Genomic DNA, 24,394 nt, shown 5'->3' on the forward strand with positions numbered 1-24,394 from the left:
CATGTCATGCTCTACAAACGGAGCAGTACCAGGCGAATCAGTCGTGTATTCTCCAACAGAATCAGACTGCTGTAGTTGCTCCGGCCTTTCTGAGTCTCCAGCTTTGATGATTGTGCCATTAGATTAATCAGTGTATCTTGTTCAAGGATACTGGGATGTCCTATCTATGTCAATCAGGACAATGATGGTGGTTTTACGTAAGGGCATTTGTAGGAAAATCAGACCAGCAATCAATGCATTTAGAGTGATATTGTTTAGAAACAGATCATTTTCTTTAAGATCTGGAGTAAAGGCTCTATGTATGTAATATCAGTCTGTCCATCTGTTCAATCAAGAGAGACTTCATTTTATTTAACCAGTTGAGCCCCGAGCCTGTTTTTCAGGCCTCAGGCTCGAAAATGACATTCCCAGAACAAATTGACTATATCTTCAATTATGAAAGGGGTAAATTAATAATCTTTTTTCTCAAAGCAATGATAAACCTGTGAGTTGGATGTATAGAAAAGTCAGAATCAATATAGATTTTTTCTATTTTAAAGTAGATTCAGATTGAACATAGTAGGAAAAAAAAAACATTACCTATAGCAAAAACCACCCTTGAATAATGGGATGGTAGACTAAAAGCTTTAGGAATCCAAACTATAACATAAGTACCCTGTATCAAGATTGATGCAAAACAAGTGACATTTGACCTTTTTATAGAGATTTAGAAGAAAAAATAAACACACTCCTGGGGTCATTTGTGAGCATTTTCCATATCTATAGCCCCCCTTGGTCGATTTTGATGATTGTTGACACCTCTTTTGAACCGTTAGAGCCAATAGAATCAAATGAATCAAATCAATAGACCAAAATGCAGAATAAACAGAAAAAAATACCTTTATTTCAAGGATTTTAAGGAACAAAACAGAACACTACCTCGTGAACACAGTCAACGACAAACAATGACAGACAAAAAAAACAGAACTTAAATACACGACAAGACTAATCACACAAACAAAACACAGGTGAGGAGGGAGGAGAAAACACAGGGGCACCAGGTGAACACAATCGGGTAATCAAGTAGAAGGGAAAACAGACAGACAGCAACAGGCAAGACAGGGGGTGAACACTCTTCAAAATAAAACATGAAACCAAAGACAGAAAAAGACAAGACAAAACACAACACAGACAGATCGTGACATTACCCCCCCAACAAACGTCCCAACGGGACAGGACATGGAGTTGGCAGGACCCCCAGCGGAACCTCCAACGGGGAACACGAGAGCAGACTTGAGACGGTCGGTTCGCCGACAGAACTCGGGGGGTTGGAGTCGGCCGGAATGCCGACAGGACACGGGGAGCTGGCGTCGGCCGGGAAGCCAACAGGAGACGAGGGGCTGGAGTCGGCCGGGGAGCCAGTACTGGAGCCGAAACCATGGCTGCTGGGGCCGGTTCTGGAGCCGGAACCATGGCTGTTGGGCACGGAACAGAAGCCTGGACCCTGGCTGTGTGAGCCCGGTAATGGAGCACGGATCCATGGCTTTGTGGGCCGATTCTGGAGGTGGAACCATGGCTGCTAGAGCCAGAACTGGGGCCGGAACAATGGCTGCTGGGGCCAGGACTAAGGCCGGAACCATGGCTGCTGGGGCCAGAACTGGGGCTGGAACCATGGCTGCGGGGCCAGGACTAAGGCCGGAACCATGGCTGCTGGGGCTGGAACCATGGTCGCTGGGGCCAGAACTGGGGCTGGAACCATGGCTGCTTGGGCCAGAACTGGGGCTGGAATCATGGCTGTGTGGGCCGGTTCTGGAGCCGGAACCATGGCTGTGTGGGCTGGTACTGGTACTATACCTTCAGCAGCGTTTTTATTGTTGTTATGCCATTGAACTCAACTTTTGATCAGAAACAGCAAAAGGTAAGACATATTTTCGTTCTGGTCCCGTAAAGCTACATTGTGTGATGTCTGGATTTTCTTCCCCTGCCGCGAGTTTTGATCCCTCAGTGATAATACTTATCTGTGGAATCTCAGCTTGTTAGTTGATATATTGTTTGTGCAGATCCGATAAGTAATAAAGTATTTCTACTGTGAGTTCTGTGCTAAGTGCGTTAGCATTTTTTTCACTCAGTACTAATTCAGAAGCTTGGTATTACCCTTGTGTTTCGTTTAGCTAAACATTTAATTTAGTCAATATTGTCTGATAGCTGAGTTTCTTCCCGTTAAGTGGGTATGACACATTCATAGTTTGTTAAATCTTAAGAAGCCCTCAGACGCTGTTTCTTGCAAGATGTTGCATTTTGGGGCTTAACTGGTTAAAGGGAATGCCCGTGATGAGCTGATTATGCAGCTGCGGAGTGAATGTGTATATATATATATATATATATTTTCGGGGTATGGGGGGGGGCTGGGACCCGGAGTAATCTGCGGCCGTGAGCTGTTATGTGCCATCATGACACGCATGGTGTTCTTTTTTTATATATTATAATGAAGTACGAGCTGTGTGCTCGAGTCTTCCTGCCTGTCGGCTCTGCTCATGGATGTATAATAAGGCTCTGCTGCTCCGAGATGATGGTATAGCTTCAGCAGCTACATTACCTACGGGTGCGTTCGTTAATATTAACTGTGCGTCCGGAGTCACTGTGGCACAGACTGGACCGCTGGTGAACAGCTGTTAGAACGGGCCGTTCAGGTGTTCAGAGCAGAGCTCCCTGTCGGAGCGGCTGAGCGTGATGTGAACTGAAAAGTTTTTCTGTGGCAATATTATTTAAGGAATCGTTGAGCTAGCTAGCTAGCATACATTGTCACTATCTGCTAACGTTAGCTTTAGCCTTCTATTTCTAATAGTTTTTTTCATAGGCTATAAACAGAGGTGGTATAAGTATATATATATATATATATATATTGTACTTGAGTAAAAGTAGAAGTACTCAGATCTTGTACTTGAGTAAAAGTAGAAGCACTCAGGTCTTGTACTTGAGTAAAAGTAGAAGCACACAGATCTTGTACTTGAGTAAAAGTAGAAGTACTCAGATCTTGTACTAGAGTAAAAGTAGAAGTACTCAGGTCTTGTACTTGAGTAAAAGTAGAAGTACTCAGATCTTGTACTTGAGTAAAAGTAATAGTCCCAGAGTGTAGGAATACTCTGTTACAGTAAAAGTCCTGCATTCAAAATGTTCCTCAAGTAAAAATAGAAAAGTATTCTCATCAAAATATAGTGAAAGTAGCGACAGTAAAAGTAGTCATTGTGCAGATTGGTCCATTTCAGAATAATAGATATGATATGTTTTATAATGATTGATAATGAAAGTGTTCTCAAAGCTGGTAAAGGTGCAGCTAGTTTGAATGACTTTGTATACTGCAGGGTAGCTTGTGGATTTACTCCAGGTGAAACTAAAGTCTGATTTAACACTTGATTATATTTCACTTAATTAATCCAGATCTGTGAAGTAACTAAAGGTATTAAATACATGTAGTGGAGTCAAAGTACACCATGTACCTCTGAATTGTAGTGGAGTAGAAGAACAAAGTAGCAAAACATTGAAAAACTTAAATAAAGTACAAGTATCTCAAAATTGTGCCCAAGTATAGTACTTGTTGAGTTTATGAACTTAGTTACTTTACACCATGTGGCTATAAAGATAAAAAGACTTAAGCCTTGCACAGAGGCATGAAAATACATTTTCAAAATGCTCAACAGTGCTGCCAAAATTATAAACTGACTGCTACACAATTTAAAATAAATGCTTTTATATATTTCTATTAGATGTGACTCTTTGGCGTTTCTGTTATTATTAACACTACTGCTTTAGTTGTTCTGACTGCTAAAATCCTCTGTCATTCCGTGGGGTGGGGGAGCCGGGGGCTCGGATCCTTGTCACCTTTTTCATACCTGATGAGTTTGCATCCCTGTATGTTAAAAAGCCTCAGTCACCTTAATTCATGTCATAAAAACATCTCAGGTCAGTGACACTCAAAGCTAAATTTGCAATACCATGTTCAGCTAGGTGACTATTTATAATATTATTGTTTTTACATCAGAAGATTTACATATTGAAATGATTTCTTAACTTACAGTAGGCTATTTTTTACAATGTGTGTTGGAAGGATTTATTAAATTACAATGAATATTGTCATTGTTGAAGGCTTTTAGAGAAGGGTGAACTATAAGCCTGAATTACATAACATTTTATACCTAAAAACATAAAAGCCACAATAAATAAATTTCAATTATTCTAGTTATCTTTACACTCAGAGTAATCTACTGTTAATTTAGCTGCTGGAGAAGAAAGATCAGGGGGGGGGAGGGGGGGGGGGAGAGAGCTGTGGTTGATGGGCCATTAGTTGTGTAAATACACAGCTGAGAGCTGCCGTTTCATTCAGACTGTTTACAAAACGGTAACAACGGACTATTTTTCTTAGCGGATGCATGTCAATTTAAATCAATACATACAACTATTTTTTAAATCAATAAAAACATTTTCTAAATCCATAAAAGCATTTCAATTAATATTGGGAGTCATGTCGTTACTTTGTTGAGAATGTGGCCATGTAATAAGCGGGATAATTTGCAGCGACTTGTTCCTTATGGGGAAAATAACACCCTTCATCCAGATGAGGATCCCTCCGCAACACTTTGGGATCCTGATCGACCGACGAAGCTCCATTTAAAATATACATATTTTTGGTGAATTACTGAGTTTAGGCACGTTAATGACGTTTTAATGAAGTTGAATACAGTATATTCATATGTGTCAGTGATTTCATGTCAATTCGGCGAACATAAACATAAATTATCTTGGTGAAGATGATGATTAAATTAGGATTAAAAATCGAGAGCCGGGCTGCATTTCCTCCCGTTCGTTTTTTTCGAATAACACAATTATTTTGTTAAATAAAAACATGGTGATGTTTTGTAAATGATTACATGTCTCTTATTTAGCACAGTAGTATGATATCCGTGACATATGGATCTTAACAAAGTTCCGCTGTACATCCAGCTTACTGTATCTCACTTTATTTCACATGAGCTCCAGTGTGGAACCCCACTGCACCTCCTGGTGAATCAATGATCCATTGCAGCTGGCTTCATTATAATTACATTTATCTATCACGGGGGCGGTCTCAAGTCAAGCTGGAGGTTTTCCCTTGAGCGAGGGCAGATCACGTACCAATCACGGCCCTCGCGTTTCAAACTGTCTGAAATGAATCGCTACATCTGTATGTCACCCAGTTTTTCAAAAGAAAAGGTGGGTGGTCCATGGTGGAAATTAGTCTGTTAGCTAAGCTTGGTCCATTGTAAATAATAATTGTAATGTTTTGCTGACATTAAGTACTGTCAATATCTTCACAGAAAATTCTGAGGTTTTTCATTTCATTCCTCTTTTAGCTCACATTTAATAAATGCAGGTACATTTTTAGCAGCTATTCATACTAAATCAGTTGTCCCTCCCCCTGGTACCAGGACCAACAGATCCGTCTCTAGTCTCAGCAGCCCTGTCCCCCCATAAGGCTTTGCAGTCTTGCCATGCTGTCCATTGAAAGCCAGTTGACTAGAAAGCTGGACTTCAAGGACTTTATCAGTGACTTTGCCTGTAAGAAGGCTAGGCGCTGGGCTCTTGGTGAAGGCTAAGCAAGGGCTCGTAATAACTGTTGAAGGGCAAGGCTATGGTAACGATATTGGATCACACAGAAGACACATGATGAGAAAAAGACTGAGTACAGGTAATAGGCTCTAATTTAGCACCACCATCAGGCCTTACCATTTCCGTTTTGTTGTCCATTTACACTTTAATACCCGCTTATTTTGTAGTTGGTATGTATATTTTAATTGAAAAAATCTGCTGCTTATGTTATTTCTTTTGTTATAGCATTTTATAAATGATAATATTGGTGTTAATGTTTAATTTAAGAGGTCATGTATATTTATTTATATTTATGAATGTTCCATTGAAAAATGTTATTAAAAAGGCATGTACACCATAAAAGATGACTATTGAGATCTATTGTCAGGAATGTTAGTCTTATATCAAATAGTAAATTCTACTGCAGCAGAATGTTGCAATATAATTTGCAGTCTTCACAGTGTTATATGTTCACAGCTCAGTGTCAGTAAATATTGTGCAGTTAGTATTGGACTACAAGATAGAGGCAAGCCTGTACAGGTAGAGTTATTTAAAGCATAAATGAGTGGGTTGGGTTCTGGAGGTGTGGTTACAGCAATTGTGCTTGGTTGGCGTGGCCTGTGCCTGGTGGTGGGGCCCAATGTGATATCTTTTCATGGGGCCCAAAATCCCTGGTGGCGCCCCTGTTGATGGCGCTCCGTCGGTCGTAATTCCAACAAACCTCTTCAATGGAACACCGATATCCGCAATGGCATCAGACAGTTGCTGGAATATCAACTGAGCGGTGGTCTGGCCATGCATTGGTTTCACTGTAAGCAACTCCTCTGTCACTTCAAACTTGTCATCAACACCACGGGCAAACATTGCGAGCTGAGCGGTGTCAGTGATGTCCGTGCTCTCATCAAGAGCCACAGAGTATGCATGGAAAAGTTTGGCTTTGTCGCACAGCTGATCATATATGTTACTTGATAAGTCAGAAATGCGCTCTGCCACTGTGTTAGCTGACAGGCTGATGTTGTTAAACTGACCCTTCTTTTCCGGACAGACTATACTTGCAGCCTGCAACATGCACTTTTTTACAAACTCGCCTTCCGTAAACGTTTTTCCCGCCTTAGCAATCATCTCACTCACCACATAGCTAGCTTCGACTAGCTAAATCAGCCTCATTGCTTCCTTTCTTGAAGAGATTTTGTTGCCGCATAGATTTTTTTGTTGCTCTGACTCTTTTCTCTCTCTCGTCTCCCAGTTATTTTGCATACTCTGCATGTTTAGTTGAGTAGTGACGTTTGACGTTATACTCCTTGTATACAGCGATTTTGTCTTTGCATATAAGGCACGTTGCGTTTCCCCTGTACTCAACAAAAAATATTCAGTCTCCCACTTCTCCTGACATTTTCTATGGTCATCATCGACTTTTCTTTTCCCTGAAAGTTTTGATGTAGACATGACTGGGCGATATATTTTCCTTCCACTCTGTGTCACTTTTGGATCAATCCGTGATTGATTCCGCTGCGCACATTTGATTGACGTGTTGCGGAGTTCCCTCGGAGTGGGGAGGGGCGAGCAGCAGCGGGAACATTCCGAAAATAAAATTAAAATCTGAAGGCGCAAACGTAAACGTGCGGGCCAGATTAACACTATTACATGATATCAACGACGGGGCCAAGAGAAACTGTCTCGGCCCGCGGGCCTGGAGTCTGAGACACCTGCTTTAGATGAATGCGACGAAGCAATTCATGCCGTTTTATTGTTTTTAATTTTGAAATGACAAGTGCAACAGGGGAAGATGAAGTTGTTGCGGAATTGTTGTGAGTACCCTTTTCAATGACGACAATTCAGTGAAAAGACGGACATTATAATGGATGGAGGGGGGGCGGCGGCGGGTGGTGTGTGTGTCTACAGAAGGGTGCGGGTACATGGAATGCAACAACAGCAACATCTAGTACTCCCCTGGGCACTCCTATGCTATCCTTGTACACTGTGGAGCCTAAACTCCCTCCTAGGACTGGTCTCTCAGCCCTACTGGTTTTGGGGTGTTTCGCCATGTTGATTAACTGATCCGCTGTCATTGTTACTCCATAAAAATCATCAGTGGCTGTACAAGTGCACAGGTCCCAGTCCAATCCTGTGGCAAGACTGAGTACAACGTTAGCATATGAGTGCCCGGGGGAGTACTAGATGTTGTTGTTGTTGTTGCATTCCATGTACCCGCACCCTAATGTACATATTGATCACCACAGCCCTTTCCAGAGAACATATTACTTCCATACCTTAAAATGTATGAAAGGAGGGAGGGTACATTTCTCATAAGGAAACAGTTAAAAATGCTAGCAGAACAAGACGACCCACCCCCAACAGATATTGAAGTAAATGATGAGATTGTTTAAATTATGTTAAATGATATGGATGTTCAATTATGAGATTGTTCAAAGAATGTCCAAATGATGTGACACTTCAAATGATGAAATCATTAGCATGAAGAGCCAGCTACAAAGTAGTAGTATTACTCTGTACTATTCTAAAATAGTTTGTTTCTTTTATACTTTGTAAAACAAGTGCCTTAAGACTTAATGTAGTATGAGAACGATTTCTGTGAAAGGAGGGAGTAAGACATGTTCTGATACCAAGCTAATTGCTGCTATTTTGAAGAGTGATATTGAATGTTAAAACTAGAAGTTATGCACAAGGGAAAACTTTTATGTTTGAACACCAACCAAAGTATTTTTTATATTTTTGATGTAGGTTATTGAACCATTTCATTTTTGATTGTATGTTATTGATATGAGTCATGTACTGTGCAAAGTTCAGATGAATGACTAATTGATTTCAGTATTATTTACATACCTTAAAAGGTATGTAAGGAGGGATTGTAAGAAATTAAAATCAATGCTTAATGACGTAATTTAGTTTAAACATACAGTAAGCTTAAAACTGTTTTATTCTAAAAACATTTCCACTTAGCATTCGTCTGTGGCTAACGTTGTTGCTAAAGTTTATTTTGAAAAGCTATTCCGGAAGAAGTCTCCGGAATATCAACAGTGAGCTTAACTTCAGATTTTACGTAAATAACGATTACAGCCGTTATAATGCATTAATGGCCTACTCCCATACTATAATGGGTTGCTCACACCTTGGTTTTACTTGTTGATCCCAGGTGTATGAGCAATGCCATGATGTGGAGCTGTGAACATTTGTTTCTTCCTAGTGCCAAGGAGCACCGCCATGTACGTAAACAAACGAGCTAGACACAAAAAATATGCAAATATTTACATATTGCCCATCAATGAAAACAGTTAGCCTACGCAATGTTCCCTTAGAATACGCATCTTTTTACACTTACCGGTCAGAAAGTTCCTCCGACGAAGTGGTGGAGACGGCGGGGGGGTGGGGGTCTCGGCAATCCAGGTTTCACAGGTGTGGAACTTGATACATCTTTCTCATAACTACAGAAAGGCAGCTAACTGGTCCACCTTCAAGGACAGCCTGTTTCTAGACCTCCTATTGGGGGGTGACCCCATAGACATCGTTCCCTGCATGGGGGATCCCTCGTCCGTTGGCTGCTGCCAAACGCTCCACCTCTAGCTACTCTGAGCGCCCGAGGCATACAGCTACAGTTCATGCAGGCGTTCTGCGTGAGACCCTCCCTCAAATGCTCGAGGCCAAGGCAAGAGGGGCAGCGGTCATGGCCATCCTCGGGATCAAGAGGAGTTATACAGGCCCTACATGAATGAGCCATTATGTAGGTGGCCAGATGCAGGGCAACCGGGAGCGGGTGCGAGGACATAGCCTTCACCAGCTACCTGCTGAACGGGAAGAGTAGAGCAATGCTCCTACTTGCTGAACACAACAAGGGATGAAAATGTCCGACACCAACGTTACCAGCAAAGGGAGGGGGAGCGAGAGCACTGCCTTCACCTAGCTCAGGGGTCGGCAACCCGCGGCCCTCGGGCCGCATGCGGCCCTTTAAGCCCTCTGCTCTGGCTCCCTTGAGTTTAGACAAAGATAAGAAGGAAATAAAATAAAAGTATTTGTAGGACTATTTATATTTTGTTGCATGGTTGAAAATGTTTCGTATTTTGAGGTGATACTGTGACACATAAATAAAAAACAAAACGGTTTTAATTAGGTCAATTAAAATATGCGTCACATCCTGCTACGGTCCCGCGCGAGCGCCTTTTTCTTGGAGGCGAATAACCTGACCCCCGGCTCGATGAGCGAACTATGGATAAATCAAAGAAAAGTACCGGAGGAACAGAGGATTTAATTCTGTGCGGACAGAGTTATATGCTTATAAGCAAACGATGCTGGTTTACCGGTATGTTTGATATGTGGAGAGAAGTTGTCAAAGGTGCTGCAGCCTTTACGTGTCGAGGAACAACACGGGGGAGGAAGACAGCTGACGATCTTCAGTCATAATTCAATGGGGTATGTCATTTATTTCAGAAAACAGTTTTTGTTATATTCCATGGAATGCTCTTAACGTCCCGATAGCAATGAATATATTAAATGCTTTGACAATAAATACATACACAAATTAATCTGTGGAAGCCGTTGCGCTGTAAAAAGCACGACCAATCATTTTAGCCGGCTGGGCTAAAATGATTGGATGGCCTACCTGCCTGTCAGCCTTCCATCTGTGCACAAACTTATCTCGTGCCCTCATTGGTCATGTGTGCGTTCGTGTGTGTTGGAGGAGGGACTCTGTGAGAAAGTCTGAAGGAAGAGGCATATTTGTTCCGGTTGTGTATTTTCAAATTCTAGCGCACTCGAGCTGGTTTTTCCATTCTTACCTACCTTTAACTCTTTTTAGGGTGCAGCTATATGTTTTATTTATTTCAAAGTGGGCCCATTTTAATAATATTTGTTTTCCTTCAAATGTGCAGATGACTCCTCAAGTGCTGTGTTTAATTTATTTTAAAGTAGGCCTGTGTATTATTTCTAATTCTCCTTATCGGAGTTCTTTGTTTCTTATTAGAGGTTAACAGTTTTATATAATGTAATAAATAGCCTAATAAATGCAAAAAAAAATTAGTTTTGGTCTGATATAACAATAAATACAACTTTATTAGCTATCAAGCTATGAAATATGTTTTGCGGCTCCAGACAAAAAAATGTTTTGGAAAAAGGAGCAAAATGGCTCTTTTGGTCAAAAAGGTTGCAGACCCCTGACCTAGCTGAATAAAAATAAAATAAAGAAGCTCAACAGGACAGCTTAGCCGGGCGGTTGCTGCTAACAATCAGGCAACATGCTCACCAGGAGGGGGGACAAAAACACTGCCTTCACTGGTTGGGATAATAACGAAGTAAACACAGGCTAAAACCAGAAACTGGCCTCTAAAGAAAAAACAGCACGGATAATCCCGGCTTAATACAGCGTCAGCCAAGTGGCTGTGCAACAGGACACAGTTAGGCTGAGCTACGCTACTGCTAACTAGTTAACCGAGGCTACACAGCTAAACTGATGCTAATAATAGCTCGGCACAACGCCACAGTCAGAAACAGTACAAACTAGAAAATGCATTTCCTGCAGAAAATGCGTGCGAATGCTGTAAACTGTGAACATTTGTGGCTGAATTTAGCTGAAAATGTAAAAAAAGCTGAATATGTTATTAGCTGAATGGTAACTGCTTTTAGCTACATAGACCAAGTAAGTGTGTTGCTCAACTTAGCGGAGAAATGCAGAAATGTGAAATGATTTGAATCAAATTGTTACAGCTCAAATGCATTGCAATGACTTTGTTGAACACTTGAAAGTGAAATGTTAAACTGGAAGAGGAGGAAAAATAGTGAAGAAGCTTAATATTTAAAAGAAAAGGTTTTAAAAAAAAGAAGGTATAAACAACAACATTTATAACGTCAATGTCCTGAAATCGCTGAATAATTTAATAGTTGAATGGTTTCTGTAGCTGAAAGTAGGCTGAAGGAGTTAAATATTAAATGTAAGTAGCAGTGAATGAATGTGTATTAAGAATAGAAAATAAAATAAAAACACTTTGAAAAGCAGCACAATATTTTAAGGCCCCAGGTGAATAGGGTAATTTTGTTAACTTAAAGATATCAGCTAGATATGTCTCCAGTTAACCTGTTAAGCCAGAGAGACCCCGGTACCGGGGCCCTCACGCAACATCTGGCAGGAAACAGTGTCTGAGGGGATGTTCATTTAAAGGTCCCATGTCATGGCCATTTCCACTGATCATAATTCCATTTTTGAGGTCTACTAGAATAGATTTATATTTTGCAATTTTCCAAACTCACATTGGTTTCTCATACAGCATCTCTGTCAGTGTTGGGTGTAACGCGTTACAAAAGTAACGGAGTTACAGTAATATATTACTTTTTGCTGTAACGAAGTAATGTAACGCATTACTAATGAAATGTGGGTAATATATTACCCGTTACAATGCTCAGTAACGCAGTTACAACACATTTTAACCCGAAATTAAATGGTGTTTTGTTTTTTAAGAATGTACTAACATAGCGAGACATTCCGACACCGGACAAATTGTGCGGGTAGATTAGTAAAACTGGTGTTTACCCTTCAGGCTTCGCGTCGAGATCTTCGGGGAAGTTGAACGTTATACAACCATTCAAAAAAGAGAACGTAGCGAAAAATACAAACAACAAATTGTGTCAGGTGCGCGTGACCTGCTCCGCTGCGCATGCATCATTTCCAAAGTGCTTCCACAGCAGTGACACACATCTGATCTGTGGATAATCATTTATACGAAAATGGTTAAAGCAACCATCACTAAACGCCAGCAACACTGCATCTACTGCAGACAGTAGCAACAGGTCAGATGCGGACATCACGTTACCCTCCGTTGTGGACACTAGCTTACTCCCGCCTGACTCGCCGGCCCCGGAGCAGCAGTCTTCGTCGTCCGAAACTACGCCGCCCCTCTGCGGCCCGCAGGTGCCAGGTATATCTAAACAACTACCCGCCTGTACAGTGGGGTAAGGCGGTCATTTTGCAGCTTGTGGTATAAAAATAGACAATGGCTAGAATATTCATGTGAAAATAGTACCATATTCTGACATGCCTTTAGAAATGTTGGGTCAAAAATAATGCATACAATAGCCATACTTGTCAACCCTCCCGATTTTCGCGGGAGACTCCCGATTTCATTGCCCTCTCCCGGTTTCCTCCCGGGGTCATATTTCTCCCGCATTTCTCCCGATTTCTGACAAAATCTGATTTAAACACGACTGTTTCCACTCCGACTTTAATACAGCTACACCATTGTTTGGTTTCCATGGTAACACGTCTCTTTAGTAGCGCGCGCAACTCAAAGTCTGAGAGGGTGAGGCAGATATTCACAGAAAACAGAACAAGAATCAACGACTACTCTACTCTCTGCTCACTCATTTCCTGTAAAATACAGGTCCAGCCCACACATATGCTCCATCAAGGATGGTGCTACAGGCCGCAAGGCAGTGCACTTACAACTACAATAAGCATGTTAATGTTAATCTAACAGCTCCGGCGATCCACTAGCACCGCCCCCCCCCCCACCCCCCTCCAATTTTGCATTTTGAAATGCTCCCGATTTCTGAGGTCTAAAGGTTGGCAAGTATGACAATAGCACAGATGCCTTCACCACGAATGGCTACAAAAATATCTCATATCCCAAGCTTATTATCAACGAGCTGATGTTGCAGCTGAAATGTTCTCCAGGTCACAAAGTCAACCTCACATAATGATGTGATACCAGTTTTCAAGCACAGTAAATATTCTCTTCCCATCGTATATGATGGGACCAAGGTGATGATGTAGTAGACTACATGGTTTTAATAATACTTTTGCCTTTCAATGTTTGCCATTTCAAACCATGAGCATGGTTTAAATAATATTTGCCTTGATTTACAATATGTTAACCTTCATTATAGTCCTTGACAGCGGTCTGTACTGCTGTATTAACAACGTGTCACATGTTAAGAATTTACAATCAGAATCGAGTATTCAACGAAGCCCTGTAATACAATTTGTTAGTAGCCTTAAGGGCCTACACAGTTGTTATGCTACCACATCGCCCTTCACTGGATGCATAATGAGCTGCACTAAACTACATTTTAGCATTTAAAAAAGCTAGCTATTCTTTTGCGGTTATTTTGGTGAAAGTAACTAAAAAGTAACTAAAGTAGTTTAACTCATTACATTTCAGAGACAGTAATATTGTAATGTAACTTATTACTTTCAAAAGAGAGTAATGAGTAATATGTAATATATTACATTTTGGAAGTAACTTGCCCAACACTGATCTCTGTAAACTACGTGCATTCACTGAATTTCACTCTCTGCCTTTAAAGTCCTTATCTTGCGTAATTTACTGTAGCTGAAAGATCATAGAACTGTTTCAAAATGCATTAACTTGTTGGGTCTTATTCCAGTAACCCGTGATATAGATCGAATATCGTTTCCTATTTGCTGTAAATCACTTGTTAATATCGGGAAAATGGGTCAAATTCAGAGGTATCCAGAAAAGTCTGGATTCAAACTTGCCGCTGCTTGGTGCTGTGTCGTGACGTCACGTGTGGTTCCGCGAATCCTGGTGAGTTCAGCCCGTCCCAGCATCACACAGTGTAGCATTGCTGGTATAGCCGCATGTCAACTTTGTGTATCAGTGTTTATCTCCGAGTTTGTCTTGTTTTTTCCGGATCATGGTGAAGAGGTGTGTCGTTGGCGGGTGTAGCAACACCAATCGGGATGGTTTTACCGTTCATTTGTTCCCGAAAGAGAAGGTTTTACGGGAGAAATGGGAGCGATTTGTGCGATCCGGACGGCAGCAGGGAACCAGACAGCGGCAGCCGGGAACCACACGTGACGTCACGAAATGGCCTGCTTCCAGAAGCAAAGTTTTTTTATTGGACCTAATATTTTTCCTTTTTTTACATATTATTCAGTATGAAATAAAGAAACATACATTGACTATCTGTTGCATACACCCCCCAGAAATCAACTGCCAAAAAAAGTTTTTAATGTAAGATAAGGACTTTAACAGCTCGTTGTAGCTCCAATAGCTCGAGCCCCCACCCTCCCTGTGAGCACAGTGTGCTCTGATTGGTCGGGACGTTGTGAATCTCGCTGAGCTCCGTGGAGGTGTGGTTTCCTTGTTTAGCGATACACATCGAAACACAGCCAAACTCATCCTGAGGACAAACAAAGTCACAGCCGAAGTAAAAACAATAAGTGTGGCTTGATATTGAGTAAGAAAAAGGCTGATAAACGCTGTGAGAATGGGTCTGCAGAGAGAATTTCGCCGCGATCCCAACTGTCTGTTATCAGCCTGCAGCCAGGAAGGAGAAATCAGCAGAGCTGCCTGCACTGAGTGTGTGTGTGTGAGGAAGTCCGTGGATTGGTCAATTTGGACCAATCAGCGGGGGCTTAACGTAACGGCTCCGTGGACGTAACGTAACGGCTTCACGGATTGGTCCATTTGGTTCCGGGTAACGCATGACCGTATCGCGTCATAGCTCTGGGCTAAGATGATTGGTCGTGCTTTTTATAGTACTACGGCTTCAACAGATTACATTTTTTTATGGATTTTTTGTTAATATTAATACTACTAATTTGATGCACTGTATTTAACTTATTCGACGCTAAAATGTTCGACCGTTGCTCGGCTAAATTACTCGAACTGGGAATCATCCACAGCGCAAGCGCATGCCAGCTAAAAATTAAGAAACTCCGGCAGGACTACAAAAAGATTAAAGACCATAATAATAAGAGTGGTAACGACCGGAAGACCAGTAAATGGTACGAACGCTTGGATGATCTGCTCGGCCACAGACCTTCATTCACCGGCACGGCCTCAACTTTCGATTCGGGCACAATGGTGTGGGAGGCCGCTCTAACGGAGGATTCAGTGGCCAACGATGATGACCACGACGAAGGTAAAATAAACTACATGCACTGGGGTTTTAATCTGCACAATAATGGTCTCAGATGTAGTTTTATTTGCTCAGTAGATCGAGCTAGCCATTGGCTGAACTGGCTAAGACTGTTAGCATGCCGGCCCCGAGCTGGCTAATAACATCTAGCTAGTTAGATATTCTCGGCCGCTATGAAAACGTTTTGACTTGTGAATAAGTGTCAAGTTTCCTCTGATTTTGGTGCAGCTTCCCCACTTGAAAGGGACTCGAGGCATCTACTGGACATTAATAAAAGGATTCCACTCCACAGCTTTTCTTTTAGACTTTTTATTTAGTAGATTATGCAGCAGCTTTAATCAGGTGAAAGGTGCATTTTAGTGATCAAAATAAACAAAACATGTAAATAAACCTCACTATCAAATGCTTCTAACAAACAAAATGAACATGAAAGAATAACTTTCTCCCCTTTTTAGCAGGACTCTTCAGTGGGTCAAAACAACAGGATTCTAAGTCAATCAAAAATTAAACTTTCCAAGAATAAATCCCTCTCTCTCCCATCTATCCCTCCGAAGATAACCAACAGAGCGTCCAAGCATAGAATGCCCCCCACGAGCAGCGCACCACACTGAAACTACTCTCTAAACGATGCTGCGCAGAATTTTGACAAGACACGTGACACACACGCAAACAATCCAAACAGAACATAATAAAAGCGGCTCTGCGGAGCTCTTACACAACATTTTGATCTGCTCTTACCGGCTGCCTGTCCTGACTTAGTAGAAAAATGCCTCCCGTCTGCATGCTTCCGTCTCCCTGGATCGCACACAGCCAGGGCCGTATCCAGGATTTCCTAAATACCGAGGTCCAAATATGTTAGGGGGGTTCGGGGGACACCCCCCGAGATATTTGGGATTTTCATGATCTAGTTTGGTGCTTTTTAAGTCCTGTGGGGGGTCACAAATTGGATAATATATTGATTTCAAACCATGTCATTGGGCTGCAGCATCAATTATTTTTGAAAGTGTAATGCATAAGAATCAGTTGATTGTTACTATTAATGATCAGGGCATGCAGAAGAGACTAAAATGATCACAACACATTGTCAACATTCATTTTCCACGTCTCTCTCCTTTCCATAACCTGCACCCTCTCTTCCATCTTCTTGAATCTCTGTCTTCTTCCAGTTCATTACTCTCTCTGTCCTCTACTCTTTCTCTTTGTTCAATCTCTCCCTCATTGTTCACTTTTTGCTCCTCCTCACTTGTCGCAATTTCAATTTAGTTCATTTCACTTGTTTGTTTGCATTCTTTTTGTCATTTAAATCTGTTTTGTTTGATTATCAAAAGAGAACAAAGATGTAAGCAAATTATGTTTTATACAATTGTATGTTATTATGACATCATAACTGCAATAGATGTATTGTGGTGATTGACATTATTCACCCACGGAACTATGGGTTGGGGTATTGTTCCGCACGGACATTAGTGAGTTGACCGGACTTCCGGTTTCCCCCGGTCTTATCTTCCCGGGCTTAAAGCTGTTTACATGTTGTTCTGATGTTAAATAAAAGTCTAGCTTGTACCTTCGATACCCCGCCTCCGACTCCCGTCTCTCTGCACTACATTGGTGACCCCCGACATAAGTCTCGTAGAAGGAGACTGAACCGAGCATGGCAAATAACGCCGTTTTTTTCAAACTGCCGGAGTTTTGGGATACATCTGCGGCTGCACGGTTCGCACAGGCGGAGGCTCAGTTCGCCCTCCACGGAGTAACTGATGACGCATCAAGCTATTTCCACGTCGTTTCGGCACTGGGAAGCTCCACTGCGACCCGGACGGTGGGCTTTATTACATCTCCCCCTGCCCAGGATAAATATGCAGCGTTCAAGGCTTTCCTGCTAAAGACTTTCGAGCTGTCTCGGTCGGAACGGGCCCGACGCCTGCTCGCTATTCATAGCCTGGGAGACAGCAAGCCTTCTGACCACATGGAAATGATGCTCAACCTGCTAGGTACGGAAGAACCCAATTTTTTGTTCATAGAACTGTTTCTTCGGCACATGCCGCCGCATGTTCAGACAGCGCTCGCTAACACGGCTATTACTGAGCCACGCGCTTTAGCCGAAGAAGCTGACCGGTTCTTCCTGGCCACCCAGCGTTTTACCCCTGAGGTGCTGGCCCCGACACGCAGCGGCTCCTTCCCTGGTAGAGGCATGCCACCTAGCAGAAGCTCCAGGGCCGACGTCAGCGACTCCAGCCCTGGCCTGTGTCAGTACCATGCACGCTATGGGGCGAAAGCGAGGATGTGCCGTCCCCCCTGCACCTACAAGGAAACGGGAAACGCCAAGGCCTGCGCTCGGTAGTGGCCGCGAGCGTGGGCACATCCAACCGGCTCCTGTTCATCAGGGACACCCTCTCTGGTCGCAGACTCCTTTGTGACACAGGAGCCCAGCGGAGCATCCTGCCAGCTACGGTGGAGGACGCCGCCGGTGGGGGCCACGGCCCACCTTTGACGTCCGCTAACGACACCCCTATCCGCACCTATGGCACAAAGACAGTGGACCTGTGTTTCGAGGGTCAGCGGTTTAAGTGGGATTTCATCACGGCTGACATCTCCTTCGCCCTCCTTGGCGCAGACTTCCTGTGCGCTCACGGACTGCTGGTGGACGTCAAGAACAGCCGCCTGGTGGACGCACTGACGTTTGCCTCGTTCACATGTACCCGCGGCGAGGCGTCATTCAGCGGGCTCTCCAGCTCACTCTCACAGGGTGACAAGTTCCAGCACCTTCTCAGTGAGTTTCCTGACTTGACGCAGCCCACCTTTTCCGCTGCCACTACCAAACACAGGGTAGAGCACCACATTGACACTGAAGGCCCCCCAGTCTATGCTAGGGCCCGGCGGCTCAACCCTGACATGCTGTCGGTCGCCAAGTCGGAGTTCGACAGCATGGAGCGTCTGGGTATCATCCGCCGCTCGGACAGCCCTTGGGCTTTGCCGCTCCACATGGTCCCTAAATCAGCCGGTGGCTGGCGACCGTGTGGTGACTACCGCCGCCTTAACGACGCCACTACGCCAGACCGCTACCCGGTCCCTCACATCCAGGACTTCTCTTCACACCTGGCGGGCAAGCTGGTTTTCTCCAAGGTGGATCTGGTGCGGGGCTACCATCAGGTTCCGGTGCACCCCTCAGACGTCCCCAAAACTGTGGTGATTACGCCGTTCGGGCTTTTCGAGTTCCTGCGTATGCCGTTTGGACTTAAGAACGCAGCTCAGTCCTTTCAGCGGCTGATGGATTCGGCGCTCAGAGACATGCCATTCATTTTCGTCTATTTAGACGACATCCTTGTCGCCAGCTCCTCCTCTGAAGAGCACCAGGCACATCTCCGTGTCCTTTTTGCGAGGCTCAGCCAACACGGCCTGATTATCAACCCGGCAAAGTGTCAGTTTGGGTTGTCCTCCATCCACTTCCTCGGGCATCTCATCAGCAAAGATGGAGCCGCCCCCCTCCCATCGAAAGTGGAGGCCGTGTCCGCCTTTCCACGACCGTCTACAGCTCGGGCGCTCCGAGAGTTCCTCGGGATGGTGACGTTTTATCACCGGTTCATCCGCCGGGCGGCCCACACCATGCGCCCGCTGTACGAGGCCCTCAAGGACAAGTCCCCCGGCCAGGCCATAGACTGGACGGCTGAAAGGGAAGCCGCTTTCGATGCCACCAAAGCCGCCCTGAGCGAAGCCGCCATATTGGCTCACCCGTCACACAGGGCCCCCATCGCTATCACCACCGACGCGTCTGACTACGCTGTGGGCGCGGTGCATGAACAATGGGTCGACGGCGCCTGGCAACCGCTTGCCTTTTTCAGCCGCCAGTTGACTCCCAGGGAGCGCAAGTACAGCGCTTTCGACAGGGAACTCCTTGGTCTCTATTTGGCTGTTCGCCACTTCCGTTTCCTGCTGGAAGGCCGGGAGTTTGCGGCGTTCGTGGATCACAAGCCACTTACTTTCTGCATGTCCAAGGTGGCCGAGCCGTGGTCCGCCCGACAGCAACGCCAGCTTTCGTACATCTCCGAGTACACCACGGACATACGACACATCGCTGGCAAGGCTAACGTGGTCGCGGACTGCCTCTCCAGAGCGGTCATCGGAGCTGTGCAGCTGGGCCTCGATTACCTCCGCATGGGCGCTGACCAGGCCTCTGACCACGGGGTCCAGACCCTCAAGGCCTCGGTCACGGGATTGCGACTGGAGGAGGTCACGGTCGGTGACTCGGGCGCGAAGCTGTGGTGTGACATCTCCACGGGCCAGCCTCGACCGCTAGTCCCTACGGACTGGCGCCGACCCGTTTTTGAGGCGGTTCACAATCTTTCCCACCCCGGTAGGAAACCGTCCGTGAAGTTGGTGTCGCAGAAGTTCGTGTGGCAGGGGCTTAAGAAGGACGTGAAGTCCTGGGTCGACGCATGCGTGGCTTGTCAACGGGCTAAAGTCCACCGCCATACTAGGGCCCCTTTTGAACTGTTTGCGGTTCCTGAGAGGAGGTTTGACCATGTCAATGTCGACCTCGTAGGTCCGCTTCCCCCCTCTCACGGTTTCACCTACCTGTTTACGATGGTGGACAGGACGACCCGCTGGCCCGAGGCCGTTCCCCTCACCTCGACGTCAGCTTCCGACGTCGCCCGCGCTTTCATCGGCACGTGGGTGGCGCGCTTCGGGACCCCGTCTGACCTCTCCTCTGACCGCGGTTCTCAGTCCACCTCGGAGCTGTGGAACGCTGTTGCTGTGGGTTTGGGGGTCAAGCTGCACCGCACCACCGCATATCACCCCCAGGCTAACGGATTGTGTGAGCGGTTTCACCGATCCACTGCGTGCCGGATTCACAGACGGCAACTGGGTGGATAAGCTCCCGTGGGTTATGCTCGGCCTCAGGTGTGCCCCCAAGGAAGACCTGCAGTCCTCGTCGGCGGAGCTCGTCTATGGCCAGACGCTACGGGTCCCCGGGGAATTCATTCCCACCGCCACTGTGCCCTGGTCTGCAGCCGGGCAGCGCTCCTCCCTGCTGGAGACCGCCGGGACATTCACGCCCGTCCCCACGTCGCAGCACAGCAACCCAGCTTTCCGGGTGTCCCCCCAGATTACGGTCGGCGGATTTCGTTTTTATTCGCCACGACGCTCACCGCGGTCCCCTGCGCCCCCCTTACGATGGTCCGTTCAGGGTCATACGTCACGGGGACAAGAGCCTGGTGGTGGACGTTGGTGGCAGGCCTGAAACTGTGTCCGTTGATCGGATTAAGCCTGCTCACGTGGACGTTTCCAGGCCGTTGGAGTTGGCTCTGCCCCCACGTCGGGGCCGCCCTCCCATGTCCCGCCCCCCACCCCCTGTGGGGATGCCCTCGCCCTCGTTGGCGCCCCTGCCCTCGCCTGCGGCCCCGTCCTCCTCAGCCCCTGTGGTCCGTACGCGCCGGGGTCGGGCGGTACTTCCTCCCAAGCGCGAGGGTTTTGACTATGGGTGAATTCTGGGGGGGCTTGTGTGGTGATTGACATTATTCACCCACGGAACTATGGGTTGGGGTATTGTTCCGCACGGACATTAGTGAGTTGACCGGACTTCCTGTTTCCCCCGGTCTTATCTTCCCGGGCTTAAAGCTGTTTACATGTTGTTCTGATGTTAAATAAAAGTCTAGCTTGTACCTTCGATACCCCGCCTCCGACTCCCGTCTCTCGGCACTACAGTATGTTGTTTTACAATTATTCCTATTGTAAATGAAGACTATTGTTATAGATATATATACATATAGATGGGGTTATTAAGCCTACATTATTTTGTGTGACTATACCTGCAGTTCCTCCCTGACTTCCATCACTTTCTCTCTCTCTTTCTCTCTCTCTGCCTGTCCCTTCCTTACCAAAGCTGAGCTTCGACTGACGTAGTCTTTTCATTATATCTGAGTCAGTGTAAAAATAAAACAATACAATGTTATATCTCCATTGTTTTACTCAAATTGAAATGAAAGAAAAACATTACAACGTTTGTTAAAAGGTAATCCTTCTGACATTGGATGAATGTAATTAACTTTAGCTAGTTTATTCACGCAATTTAAACCAAAGTATAGATGCAAATTGCAATATAAGTTAGTGTGCATGTTGTCGGACGTCCACTGACTAACGTAGAGCGTTCACACAGGATCTGCTGGTCATATGACGTCCTGATGAACAGAAACACAAACAGCCGCTGGACTCAGACCTCTAGATACTTCATCACTCCTTCGCTGCTCCGGTACAAGTCCGGGCTGCTCGGCTGCGGTGGTTTGTTGTTGATACATGTCGTCTTCTTCTGTTTGCTTTAATCGAGGCTACGCAGTTATGCAGCGCCCCCATCAGCAGTAAATGGAAGTACTACAAAGAACCCCATTCAGTGCAATTATTTCACAAGTTTTGTATACACAGCTCGAAAAATATTACCGAGGTCCGGAGCTCGGTGACCTCAATGGTAGATACGGCCATGCACACAGCAACTATTTAAATACCTTCTTCCTAATGCAGCTGGGGCTCTCTGATTAGGGTGATTGCACCCAGCTTGCTAGAGGAGGCAGGACTGCCTGCGATCGTTTACACCTGTTGACTATCCCTACTAATTGGTGACTTGTTTTCTGACTACTTGTAGTCTGTTTTTACTCTTGTATTTATTAAAGCCTTAGGCTCTGTTTGACTTTACAATAAGTGTGCAGTGTTTCTGTAATTTGCTTCACTAACTCATGGCACTAATCGTGTGTTTCAGGCGAGGCTGGACAACTATCGGGCTTGGAAACAAGCGTGCTTTCCCCTCGAGATTGCAACAGCAGCCCTTGCTCGTCCCCCTATCCACAAACCAAACGCAAATGTACGTCATACACACTGTAACTTGGTCTTGAAAGAACGTTACGCATCGAACTGATGTTCATAATCACGTTTATATCCTTCTTGGTACAATTATGAAACAGCGTGAAACAAAATTAACAAAATTAAACAAAGTTCAAGCATACATTAAGCACTCTTCAAAAATACAATAAATAAGGGCACTTTGAGCGGCAGCCACACACACACAGTGTATTTAGCTGACGCTTTTATCCAAAGCGACTTACAATAATTGCATTCAACCAGGAAGATACAAACTTGAAGAAAACAGAATCATATAAGTACATCAGGTTTCATAGAGCCAAAACATTTCAAGTGCTACTCCACTGGCTTTAGATAAGCCAGTCCTTTGTTAGTATATAAGTGCTCTCTGTATGTATATATATACCTGTATATAGGGCTGAACGATTAATCGATTTTAAATCGAAATCGCGATTTTGAAATGATGCGATTTAAATCTTTTTTTTTCTTTTTTCTTGTGTGTCAGTCATCCACACCAATCAGAAGTGCTGTGCTCCACATGTACCAGCCATTGTTAACCAATCAGAAGTGGCCCATGATAGAAGGTGATGGACAGATTTTTAAAGTGCCTGCCCTTTCCAAATGGCTTCCAATGGAGCTTTCCTAGATGGTTTGGTGAAACAAACCATCTGATTCAGGTTAGTAATGCTCCATCACATGTTTTACATCTCTTACAGGGTGAATCTTAAACTGAAGCTTGACTTTAAAGCAACCCAACGGAAGTTCATGTAAGTTTAGTTCTTTCACTCGTAGCTCGGGCTGCGGGGGTGCTAGAGACGGGAGCATGTTGATACGACCTTCCTAGCCGGAATTATGGCCGCATTTTACAATAAACGTACGTTGGGTCGCTTAAAAACAAATATCGCAAATCGCAATTGCAATATTTGTCAGAAAAATCGCAATTAGATTTTTCTCGCAAAATCGTGCAGTCCTAATATATATATATATATATATATATATATATATATATATATATATATATATATATATATATATATATATATATATATATATATATATATATATATTATGCTATTTGATCCTATATTATCTTCTACTAAACACCTTCATTGTGTACACTGTCTTGTCCCTGCCTGCACCCTGTCCAATGTTGACTAGTAAACACATTCCTATTATGTTGTGAAACTACATGGCGACTGAACAGATCTTGTATCTTGCTTATTTTTCCTCTTCCGAATTTTTTGGACACCGTCGAGGCGATGGAGGACCGCCGTGCGGTGGTCAAAGACGCTATGCACGTGGAGCAGATGGCCCAGTTAAGCAAGGCCCATGAAATGGAGGACAAGACGCTCATGATGATGGAGCGCCAGGCGGAAGTGTTGACGCAGCAGGTGGAGCACCAGCAGCGCCAGGATAAAGTGTTGGCGCGATGCCAGGAGCACCAGGATGAAGTGTCGGCGCGGCGCCAGGACCGGCAGGATGAGCAGCAAACCTCTTTCCAGAATGGGTTTCTGCAAGTGCTTTCCCAGCTAGTGCAAGCTAACAGGTCTTCCTCCCTGTAGTTGCTACTGTTGACAACCTCGCCAAGCACTACACTTTGCACTAAGGTGTGCGCTGAGCCTATCCCTACACCTGGGACAGTTTATTTTTTAATTACTGTTAAAACTCACACTTTATTTTATATTGTTAACTTACTTTTACATTTACATAAAAACTATAATACTGTAATGTCTTTAATGTGCAATAAAAGAGAACCTACATGGCAATTAAACAGATCCTGTATCTTGCTTATTTCTCCTCTGACACTTTATCTTTACAGTGACCTGTGTAGCATCCTATACATCACATGTATGTGATTATTCTGATACCATCATGTTTAATCGGTTATAAACTGGCAAAGCTTTATTTATTGTGTCCCACCCCAAATACGTGGCTTTGAAAAAGATAATTTCATTGTATTTCAAAATGGCGTCCATCAACACAAGCACTATTTATAGAAAGAAAAATTGTTAAGTTTGTAATTAACAGTGTTGTGAGTTCAATATTTTAATTAATTATA

General features: G+C 44.4%; 2 protein-coding genes across 5 annotated transcripts in view; one reads left to right on the forward strand and one right to left on the reverse strand.

Annotated features, from left to right (window-relative positions):
• The window catches only part of LOC307047234 (uncharacterized protein), a 323,132-nt gene that overhangs the window by 219,580 nt on the left and 79,158 nt on the right, over positions 1-24,394 (reverse strand). The gene's annotated exons all lie outside the window — the stretch shown is intronic.
• On the forward strand, positions 1,032-24,088 carry LOC307013166 (uncharacterized protein). Of its 4 annotated transcripts, none has more exons than XM_079640427.1 (4): positions 1,032-1,897; positions 22,238-22,339; positions 22,841-23,012; positions 23,592-24,088. In XM_079640427.1, the coding sequence occupies exons 3-4, from the start codon at positions 22,923-22,925 to the stop codon at positions 23,895-23,897; spliced, it is 396 nt and encodes a 131-aa protein (XP_079496553.1). In that variant the 5' UTR covers positions 1,032-1,897; positions 22,238-22,339; positions 22,841-22,922; the 3' UTR covers positions 23,898-24,088. The 4 variants fall into 4 exon arrangements, 3 of the variants coding, with proteins under 3 accessions (XP_079496553.1, XP_079496554.1, XP_079496552.1); XR_013800881.1 differs by lacking the exon at positions 1,032-1,897 and adding an exon at positions 14,972-15,492; XM_079640428.1 differs by lacking the exon at positions 22,238-22,339.

This window comes from Notothenia rossii, assembly GCF_949606895.1.
Source record: "Notothenia rossii genome assembly, chromosome: 7".
Classification (NCBI taxonomy): Eukaryota; Metazoa; Chordata; class Actinopteri; order Perciformes; family Nototheniidae; genus Notothenia; species Notothenia rossii.